At 52.6% G+C, this 10960-nt stretch overlaps 1 protein-coding gene across 1 annotated transcript in view; it reads left to right on the top strand.

Moving 5' to 3' along the window:
* NRP2 (neuropilin 2) overlaps nucleotides 1–10960 on the top strand; it is a gene marked incomplete at both ends in the record, with an annotated part of 43152 nt that overhangs the window by 25824 nt on the left and 6368 nt on the right. The window contains 4 exons of the mRNA XM_010291882.1: nucleotides 176–331; nucleotides 8698–8842; nucleotides 9144–9535; nucleotides 10633–10777. Coding sequence (XP_010290184.1) covers nucleotides 176–331; nucleotides 8698–8842; nucleotides 9144–9535; nucleotides 10633–10777 — 838 coding nt within the window. The remainder of the gene's footprint in view (nucleotides 1–175; nucleotides 332–8697; nucleotides 8843–9143; nucleotides 9536–10632; nucleotides 10778–10960) is intronic.

The following is a 10960-nucleotide window of genomic DNA, read 5'->3' as shown; positions in this document are numbered from 1 at the left end:
CTGCTGAAGTCGGCCCGGGGGAGTTGTGCCTGTTGAAATGCATGCCCACAGATAGAGCGAGGCAGACTGAATTTGCACCTTGTCATGTTTCAGAGGCAGAGGGAGGAACTAACTAGCCAACCTGGGCTCTCAGATGGTCACTATACTCTCTCTTGTCCCTTTTTCCCCTGGAAAGGTGGATCTCCACTTCCTGACTGTGCTCACAGCCATTGCCACACAGGGTGCCATCTCCAGAGAAACTCAGAATGGCTACTATGTCCGTACCTACAAGCTGGAGGTCAGCACCAATGGGGAGGACTGGATGATGTACCGACACGGGAAAAACCACAAGGTAAAGGCCTTTTTGTCTCTTTTGCATGCACCTTGGTGAGTCTTGCAGCCAACGGGAAGGAATGGAACAGAGAGATTTTACAGGTCCGGCAGGTTTAACCTGTGAGGGACCCTTTTTCTGATGAGGACTAAAAGACTGATGGTGCTCTGAGCAGAAATAGTCCTTTCTCCTCTGTGCGGCAATGAGGAAACACTATTCCTTGGAAAACCTGGCTGCTGTTGCATCTTTCGTGGTGGCGAGAGTATGTTATTTGACTGCAAATGAAGGAGAAAATGCTTTCACAGCCTGTGTTTTGCCATACAAGATTCATTGAGCTTTTATGGCCATAGCCCCGTCTGCATGCTGGGTTAACAATCACAAAACCACATGAAACTGTAGTTCAGGAGTTATTGAGGCCCGGAAATGAAAGGGCACGAATCCTAAGAGAGGATCGCACCATCCCAGAGAACAAAATGAACTATAAATAATGAGGAGCAATTGAGGCTGCCAGAGCTGTGGGATCTGCACTAGCAGGCGCAGTCACCAAGGATGCATTGAAACCTGGGAGCTGCTGCACGCTCTCAGTGTGTTTCTGGGAGGCACACGGAGATGGGAGCAAAGGGGAGGGAGGGTAAATGTGGGTGTTCAGCCCTTCCAAGCCTTGCGGGTGCTGCTGTGTGGCCAGGCAAGGCAAGCTTGAGGTGGTCCACATGGGGGCTTTGGCGTATGGGGACAGGGGTTAAGGCAGCCGTTGTGCCGGGCTAGTCCTGCTCTGTCACTTGCCTTGGTTGTGTGGTTATCCCCTCGTTAAGGGCATCTCAGGAAAGCCCTTCTCTGCTCTTCTGTGGTGCCCACCCACACTGCTGCTATGGCTCATGTCCTCCCCATTGATGTGCCATAATCTGTTTGAGTGAACCTCATGGCTGGGGTCCTACACAACTCCCCCTGCATGCACATCCCAGCAATTTCTGCTTGCTCAGCACTTCTGTTAAATTAGCTGTCCCCTCCCTTTGCTGGCACAAGCACTGCTGGCATGAAATGCAGTAGCCTGCCTTGTCCAGGATTCATCCAGACATTTCCTTCCCTTCCGGGCCGTGTGATTTCCCCTTCCGCAAGAGTGTGTCTCATGGTTCAAATTTACTCTGCTTCCCAGAATGAGGTCACTCTGTGCGGAGGCCACTAGCAGGGTCTCATACCTCCAATATTTGGAGTATTTAAGCTCCTTGCATGCCAGTGGGGTGGTGTTAGTCCTGTTTTAGACGTGGGGAAATGGAGGCACAGGGCAGCCCAGCACTCCGTAGGAGAGTCAGGAGCCAGCCTTCCCCAGACTTTGGGCGGGCTGGCTCTGGGGCCACAGGCCATGGCAGAGCTCATACATAACCCTGACGTGGTGGCTGTGTGCTGGTGTGGAGGCTCTGTGCTCTCCCAGGACCCACTGGCCGCTGCAGAGCTTTCTGTGAACCAGGGCCATTTCTCCTCACCTCGGGCAGCCCGTGGAAACGGGCGAGTTTGAGGTCTCGCTGGGACCATTTTTGCAAGGCAGAATTGGCAACGCGCCGGGCAGAGAGATGAGCTAAATACACAGTTCAGTGTTTCAAGTAACCACTGGCAATAAATTTACCTTTTGGAGCCTAAATGGGGCAGGAATCTGGCCTGGAAGGTGGTTTTAGTCACAAGGGAGAGTAGGTATCTCGTCCTTGCAGTCCCGGGTGCTGGATGCTGGATCCTTGGCCAGGGTGGAGCAGGGCAGCGCGGCTGGTTTCAGTACTGGTGGGCCAATTTGCATCGCCCCAGCAAGACCCTAAAGCCTGGCTGTTGTCAACCCAAAGCAGTCCCATAGCCATGTGAATTGCCACCACTTCAGGATTTGGCCCGTGAGTCCCGTCATCTTTTTTCTGCTCTGTTTTCTGTCTCATAAAAAAGAGGAAAAATCAAACCTCTCCTTTTTTACTCCTTTATTCCAGTCTTGCTTCTTTCTCATTTTCTGGCCTCAATTTAGCAGACACCTCCCAAGGCTGTAGGATAAGTAATTGCTTTTTGGTGACTTGCCTACCCCTTGCATCTGGGTGACTGCTTTCCCTCCCCACCGAACGACTGTCCGCTAGCTGCCAAGCCACAGCGGGGCCAGGGCAAGGCCTGGGGGCTCTGGCCCCGCGTTCCCCGCCGTGTGAATCCTCGCTGTTCCTGCATTAGGCGAGCTCCCAGCTGTCTGTATTCAAGGTGCAGATTCCTCCCTGCGTCAGTGCAGCGCTCCGCACGGTTCGGGCTGCAACGGTGGAGTGAACCATGCCAAATAGATTTGTCAAGTCTGCCGCAGCTTGATTTGGTGCCATGAGGAGTGGGGAGGGAGGGGAGGAGGTGGACAGACAGGGACTCTCTATTCCTCTATATACATGCAGATATATAGGTATATATATATACACATACATATATATACATAGGCATATGGGGTGTATCAAACACTGCTCTGAATTTCTGCTGTCTGTGTGGGCCAAAAGCAAAGCTCTGCCATGTTATAGGCGGGTCAGCTAACATTTGCATCTTAATCAGGGAACTAAAGCAAGAGAAAAACAGCGAGTGCAGGAGGGGTGGGGAGGAGATGATGCTCTCTGTGGAGGGTGGGGAGCTCTGACCTCTTCTCTTCCGCCCCCCACTTCTCCCTCCAGTGTTTCGGAGGGTAGTGGGGCCAGGGTGTTTCCCTGCGAAACGCGATGCCTGCCCTTTGAGTCCCCAGCCGCTGGCACTCGCAGCAAGGGAAACGGGAAAGGCAGGATGAAGCAGAGGAAAAGAAGATTAATACGTGCTCGCAGCAGACAGGGCTGGCTGGGCTGCTTCCGTGCCGAGCGCTGCTGCGTTTCTGGGGAGGGGAGGCAGTGGGAAAGCAGCGTCAGGCCTGCAGCCGGCAGGAGAGGAGCCCCACGCTCACACCTTCCCCTTTCCGCCCCATCCCTGCCTGGCAGCCTGCTCCCCACAAAGCCCAGCCCCGCACACCCCAGGCAAAACCCTGTCCCGGGGGTGATGCTCTGTCCTTGCCTGGGACGTGGGACCAGGGGGAGAGGCTAACCCAGCGACCTGTCCGAAGGTGCAGAGCTGTCTTCCTGCGTGTCCCCCGAGAGAGGAGATTGGGAGGAGCGCGGCCGCCACGCTCACCCCGTACTACCCACCAGCACATCCCCATGGGACAGGGCCAAACAACCCCTGGCCCAGAAAGGCTGCTCTGGCTCTTGCCCTCCCTGAGGCACACCGCTTTGTGTCACCTGGGGTCGATGGCCCCAGAGGTTATCTTCCAGGCACTGAGCCTGGTGCGCACCGAGATTTTATCTAGTGGTTTGCAAATGTCTTTAGAAAACAACAACTCGTTCTTGAACCCAAGGAAGGAAAAGAGCACCTGGCAGGATTTGACCTTTTGTTTTTGGCCATTTTCTCTGGACAAATTCAACTATGAGGATTTTATCAGAAAACAAAGGGCTCATCCATTCTGATCCACTTCCTTCTTTGTAGGGTCTCAGGTTCCAGCTCCCGTGTGGTCCGAGGAGCTCTGTCTTAGTAACCGCGGAGATCAGTTCACGGGGATCACCTAGTGTGGCGAGAGACTGGGGGAGGGGTTTCAGGATTTGGGGTGGGTTGTGACTGTGATGGGTGTTCTCGCTGCCTCCATTTTTCTGTGTGTAAAATGGGAGGATGCAACTGAAACATTTGCTTTGAGAACCTGTAGCAGTCAATGGATGAGAAATGGCAGCAAGATCCAGATCCAGCTGATGTGCGTTTTCCATTTCCTACTAATTTTGATAGCTTTGAGCTTGTTGTAGTAGTATTGGGTAGTATTTCAGGTGGATACAAGAAGGCAGGCTGAATTTCTGCAAAGAGCCGAATGTCTCAGCTGTGCATGGAGCTGGGAACGTCAGAGGTGTTTGGTACTGACAGGGAATATTGAGGATGACTCTTTGGAGACTCTTTGTCCTTTCAGTTCTTAGTGAGGTCTCCTGTGTTCATTCACCTGGGAAGAGAGAGAATAGCTTTCAATCCTGTGGCTTCTTTATCTGGAAAACTCAGGAAAAGCTTGTGTGATCAGCCAGGAGGCCACAAGTGCTTCTGCACAGAGATGTCATGATGCAGAGCGTTTGCCCAGAAGCATCCCCAGGTCCCAGCCTGCTTCTGCTGCTTTAGCAGGGAGGACAAAGATGTCAGGCTTTGGGAAAGGCAGCCCCACACATTCACCCTTGGTGCAGTACCAGGGGAGAATTACAGCCCTGGCTTTCCTAGTAAGGCTGCAGCTTTGTACTTCTGGGCCTGATATCTCCTTTGCAGGCTAACAGACTGCCACTCCTTGTGTCCCTCATGACTCCTGGATCCGAGTGGAGCCTCTCAAAGACACGGTGCTGGCAAACGCAGCCCGGCACGCTGCGCCTTGCCCAGACGGCTGTGCTTCGTTGAGTGTTGCCAAGTATCATTTTTCTTTTACCTCCTTGTTCCTGGATTTAATAAATCCAGAACTATCTACCTTCCACTCAAGCCAGAATCCTCCCACCATCAAACATGGCCCATTTTGTGCCTTCCCTATCTGACAAGGAAAATAATCTCCCCTACTTTTCTCCTTCATGCTTCTCTGTCTAAATCCTGAAGCCCTAATCCTGTTAGCATGCTCTGTTCCAGGGCTCTGTCTCCACAGGAGTAACATAATCCTGCAGTAAATCTAGTGGGTCCAGAGAGACACATACATACGGACAAAGGCAGGGCTGCTGCCATCCATGGCCTTCTCCTCTGCCTCCCCCAGCCGCTTTCTTTAGCTCCCCAAGAAATTGCATAGTGGCAAAGCAGCACAATAAATAAAGCGGGAGAGAAGTTACCTCCCTGGGGGTTGCCCCCTCCCTGACTTGCTGCCTCTTCGACTTCACGGCACTTTTTGTTTCCCTGTCCTTCACTCCCTTCACTCCAAACTGCCGTTGGCACAATTCCCATAACCACTGGAGCTAACGTAGCTTCAGAAATCCCCTCCATCACCCCGCAGAGGTTCCAAGGCATCAGAAACACAACTTGTAAGTATTGGTGTGGAGCCTGCTTGTGTGTGCACATGGAAAACTTGCCCAATCTTCCTCTCCCACCACTTGCTTTCTGCAGCAAATTAATTAAGCAGGTCAGCTCTGATTGATTATCAATTTAATTTTACATGTAGACCTGCCGACTGGACTAAAACGGAAGTCAACATGAAGTATATGAGGAGTGGATGGGCAGCTTTTTGATGCAGCAGTGAAAATGAGTTCCCTTGGCTGCTTCTTGGAAGGTGCTTTTAATTTGTTAATGGTTTTCCCGTTTGTCTTCTGGCTCCGTCACCCTTCAGCGCGTGTGCGTGTGCATGCGCGTGCGCACGTGTGCTCTCTGCTGAGTGTGTATCTATCTATCTCCCTAGATCGCAGCCAGATTTTTTTTTTCTGCTGGTGTAAATTACTGTGACTTCTTATACTTCGATGGCGGTATGTTGATTTACACCATTCGAAGACTTGGCTCAAAATATGTGCTGAGTGGGATGGGAAGCAGATAGGATGGGAGGAATAGCAGTGTTCTATTTTGGTAAGGGGGAAGAAATCTTTGCTTTCTTGGCACTCCCAATTTCACACATTTCCCTGCTAGTTCTTTCCATGCCGTGTGTGCTAATTTGAGGCAGGATGTAGAGCCTGTTCAAGTCAACGGGACTCTCTCCACGGTGCGCTCGGGCTCTGGGGTTGGCATTTTCAGTGCAGAGAAACCGTACGCTCAGGGCCAGACCCTGGTCAGCAACGTCGGGACCTGTGGGCCTCACGATGCCCTTCCACTTGGGAAGGAGGCCGAAAGGCCAGGCATGTGGGAGGACCCCGCTTCTACAACAGCACTAAGCACCTACCCTCTGAAGATGGCCCCTTTCTGTTACGCTGAACGGGGTGCGAAGCAATGACTTGCTACGATCAGCTGGGACTTTTCAGAAACAAGGTGCTACTGGGGCAGATCCTGCCCATGCGACTGATACTAGAGCTGGAAGTCAGGTGCTGTTTCCGCCCTTGTAAACTGGCAGTCTGCAGTGTCAAGGCCCCAGTTCAGAGTTATGTAGCTTGTTGAATATGATCTAGTCTGAGGAAATTATTTGGCCCCAAATCTAAAGCAGAATTGAGGTTACTCTCTTTGGAAGCAGGTGGTTGGGACTAAGGTCATGTAAGAGATGCTTTCAGCAATGCATGTGGTAGTGATAAAGTTTTTGGGCTCAGTCCTGTTTCTGCTTTCTGTCAAGCTTGACTTTGCAGAAGTCAGCAACAAATTATGCTGGTGTAAATTTGGATTCTGGCCCCTGATGCTCGTATGTGTGAAGTGAGCTAAAAAAGAACAAAACTGGAAATATGTTAAACCAAAAAGAGCAGCAAACCTCATCAGTGACTGTTAAACATGCTGGTCCATATGCAACCTTTGGCTCATGGAGTCTTCAAGCTGCTGATGGTGGGAAGTGAAGAGAGGTTGCCAGGAGAAGACTCCCCTGGGCTTGCTGCCCCCAGGCGTCTGCTGGGGCCCCCATCAGGAGCCAGCCCCTGGGACTGAGGGACCTTTGGGCTGACCTGATGTGCTGCTCCTCGTGCTAAAATAGTTGCACCGGCTCAGATAAACATTTCCTGTCCTCCGGTGTTAGGTTCAGAGGTAAGGTGTTGTGTGTCAGCTTCTGTGTTGACATAAAGCTGGAGGCTTTGCTGTGGTGTGGAAATCTATCCTTTCAGCCTCTGTGTGTGTGTGTTCCCACAGGTTTACAAGACACACACACACGCATGCCTGGAGTGTGTTTCACAGTAACCACTCTTCTTATAGCCCTCCTGCTGGAAAAAAGGGTATTTGGTGTCTGCTGAGCAAGGAAAAGGATGGGAAGTGGGGTCAGACCGGATAAAATAGGATATTAAAAACATATAAACCATGCTGTGTTGCTAAACGGTAGCAGCATGATGTATATTCTCCAGATTAGCATTTCTGCTCAAGTTCACATCAACCCCAAATCCCAATTACCAGCCAGATTTGCAAACAAGGCCCTCCGTGGGGTGGCTGCTCCCTGCCCCAGCAGGAGTGCCGCTGTCCCGGGACGGATGGTGACGCGCAGGGGCAGCCCAGAGCTGGTTGTGGTGCTGCAAACAGCCGCCGTCCCTCTGCGAACACCCTCTGCACTCCCTGGTGTGCTGGATCCTGGGAGGAGAGCAGTAACGTGCTGTCTGCAGGCCTAGCGCGGTGGGAGGCTTATAAAATGCTTCTTAAAACGCTGCTCAAGGAGAGAGGCCAGGATACAGCTTCACCCCTTTTTCTGCCCTGGATCACAGGGATCTGCAGTTGAATTGCTTGACTCTCGCCTCCGACAGAAGGAGATTGGTGCCAGAGATTACACTCTCCTGCTTCGCTCTGAGATAAGCTTAGCGGGAGCTCCTGTGCTGAGCATGGCATATGCAGGGTAGGAGCCTGCAGAAGAGCCCAGCCAACATCTCAGTGCGGATGCGGCTCCTGGCCGAGATCAGAGGATGCTCTAGTGCTGTCCTGTGAGCCTACTGGCTTGGAGGGAAAGTGGGCAACACCGGCAGCCTCAGTCTCTGAGCTTTAGTGCTTTATGCTGGGGGCAGAGAAAGGGTTGAAAATTGCCCTCAGGTTATGTATTTCCTCTTTTCCTCCTTTTTTTCCCTGCTATAGCTCTGCAGCCTGAAACAGAAACACAAGTATCCAGTCCTGGTCCATCCTATTAAAATAATGGGCTGGAGGGGTGGATCTAACATCCATCTGGTAGTTATTGATTACGGCCATCTGGTAAGGCAGCAGCCTCTTCATATCATGTCAGATCATAAACTCTCCCGAAAAGCTGTCTCTGTGCGGCGGGCTGCGCGTGTGCCGGAGAGGCAGGAGCAAGGCGCTGGCTGGGACGGCCCCAGGCAGAGGCAGCATCCTCCCTGCTTGTGCCGCTGCTTGCACATGAAGTTTCCCACGGGAGCTCGGTGCAAGGACATGCCAGGATGTCAGCCCGTTTACCCACAGAGGGGAGGCAAAATCTCACGCTGCATTCAAGGACATCCAGCCTTCTACGTTGGAGCGGCTCTAGGTTTGGGGGCGAGCCCGAAGCAGCTGTGGCCTGATAGTCTGACGTGCCTCGGCGTGCCATGAGAGGCAGCAGGGCAGCAAGCTCCTGGGTCTCCTGCCCTATGGGCAAGTCCATCCACCATGCTGTCCTGCCAGCGGCTCAGATCGCTCTGCGTGCCCCTGGGTGCTTGCCCTGGCCGGAGCCTGGCCCTGCCCAGAAAGCCTCTCTTCGGTTTTCCCTGCTGAGATTATTTTGACTGCTGATCTGGTTATTTGTTTCTGCCTGGAGAGGATGTAACCATATTTGTGTCCCACCTCTCTTGCAGACATTTCAGGCCAACGAGGACGCAACGGAGGTGGTTCTCAACAAGATCCATAGCCCGGTGCTCACCCGCTTTGTGCGCATCCGTCCCCAGAGCTGGCACAACGGCATTGCCCTGAGGCTGGAATTGTATGGCTGCCGCATCACCGGTGAGGGTCCCCTCCTCCCCTCAGCCTCAGGCCTTCTCTCTGTTCCTCCGGCAGCCTGTCCCGGGGTGCTGTCCACCCCAGCTGTCATGGCTGCTTGGGGTGGGAACGGTGACACTGTGAGCAGCATGGAAGCACCCATCCCAAGTGATGCACTTGGTGGGACAGGCACCCAGGCCCCGGAGGCAAGGGGGAAGCATGCAGTGCTGGTGCTGGTTGAGTGCCCAGAGCTTAAACCTGCAGGGAAGACCACTAGCGCTCCCTTCAACCACCCCAGGTGTTCATGCCCTTTCCTTCCCTGCAGATTCGCCCTGCTCCAGCTTGCTGGGAATGCTTTCTGGCCTCATCCCTGACTCGCAGATCTCGGCGTCTTCCATCAGAGGCTACGACTGGTCTCCCAGCATGGCCCGCCTGGTGAGCAGCCGCTCGGGCTGGTTTCCGAGCTTGCCCCGCCGGGTGAGCAGCCGCTCGGGCTGGTTTCCCCGCGTCCCCCAAGCCCAGCCTGGGGAGGAGTGGCTACAGGTGGATCTTGGGGTCCCGAAGAATATCAAAGGCGTCATTATCCAGGGGGCTCGCGGAGGGGACAGCGTGACCACCACCGAGTCCCGCTCCTTTGTGAAGAAGTTTAAGGTGGCCTACAGCATGAATGGAAAGGACTGGGACTTCATCCAGGACCCCAAAACAATGCAAGCCAAGGTAGGCACTGCCTGGAGCAGCTGCAAAACGAGATATGTTTCTGGCCATCTTCAGTCTGCCTGATGGGGTCTTGGGAAATTGCCTGTCTCTCCCCACAGAGACCTTGGGAATTTGGGTTGTCACCATGAAATCCCAAGTTGTGTCCCCTGGTTCTGCTCTTAAGCTGTACTAGAGGGTGTAGGTTTCACCTTGCCCTGGGGATGGGAATTTCCCTTCATTTCTTACTGTGGACCAGGCCTGGGGATATGAACATCACCTTCTGCTCCTCCGAGCTCCTGCAGGTCAGAGCCCACAAGATGGTGTGTTCAGTTATGTTTGACTCAAACTAATTACGTATTTTAGGGGGAAAGGTGTCGCTGTTGTGGTTTGCAGGAAGATGAATCACAATTTCTCTTTGGGAAATTTGCTATATCTGGAGTCCCTTTTGCTATACTGGTGTGACCCTGAAATTCCCCGTGTTTTTCCTATATTGTTGGAGTTCCCCATAATCTTTCTGCTTAGCGGTATGGGAGTGGCAGAGGGCTTGAGTATAAATGAATTCTCTGCTACTGCCTGTTCTCTTTTTACGCAAACTCATCCGCTTCTGAAAATCTGGGTAGGTTTTAATTTTTCCTTATCCTACAAATGAATCTTAGAAGGCCTGATGCTGTCTATAGCCTGTTGTTTATTCTCCACAGACTTAAGTTCGTGCATGTAAGCTGAAAAGCAGCAGTACTTGGACTGTGAGGAAAACTGAGCATTTACACTATCCTAGAACATGCAGTAGCTTCTTTATGTGCCAAAGGACAAATGTGATCTTATTTATATATGAAGTTTGTGGATGTTCCCCAGGCTTCCCTGCATGGCTTGGATCAGAATCTGAGCCCTGGATATACAGCAGAAGCCAAGGGAGATTGTGCAGGTTTCTTAGAAACAGCCTGTCTGGTCCTTTTGAAACTGAGGAGGACTTCTCCTCAGCTGGACTCGGTGACCCAGAGTCGCATAGCTAAACTGTTTCAAACTGCGGCTGTGTCCTGCTAGGCCCAAGTTATCACGTCTTGTGGAGAACATATGAGATGCACACATCACTTGCCTTTTTTCTCTCTCTTTCTCTGTAGCTTTTTGAAGGTAACATGCACTATGATATCCCTGAAGTCCGGAGGTTTGACCCTGTTCCTGCCCAGTACGTCCGAGTGCACCCCGAGAGGTGGTCCCCAGCGGGAATAGGAATGCGCCTGGAGGTGCTGGGCTGCGACTGGACAGGTAAGAGCCCCTGCGCCTCCGCCCACCGGCTCCAGCGGGCGCTAAACCAGCGAGGTGCGAGTGTAAGGTTATTTCTCTCCCTGCTGTCCCACCTCAGGGCCATACCGTAGCAGGGAGACTGCAGCCATGAAGGCAGGACCTGTAGTGTGGCCTGAGCCCATCTTTTTACTTCCACCTTAAAAG

The sequence above is a fragment of the Phaethon lepturus genome, unplaced genomic scaffold, assembly GCF_000687285.1.
Source record: "Phaethon lepturus isolate BGI_N335 unplaced genomic scaffold, ASM68728v1 scaffold29017, whole genome shotgun sequence".
In the NCBI taxonomy this organism is placed as follows: Eukaryota; Metazoa; Chordata; class Aves; order Phaethontiformes; family Phaethontidae; genus Phaethon; species Phaethon lepturus.
Note: the sequence above shows the minus strand (reverse complement) of the source record. Positions and strands in the feature narration are given on the sequence as shown.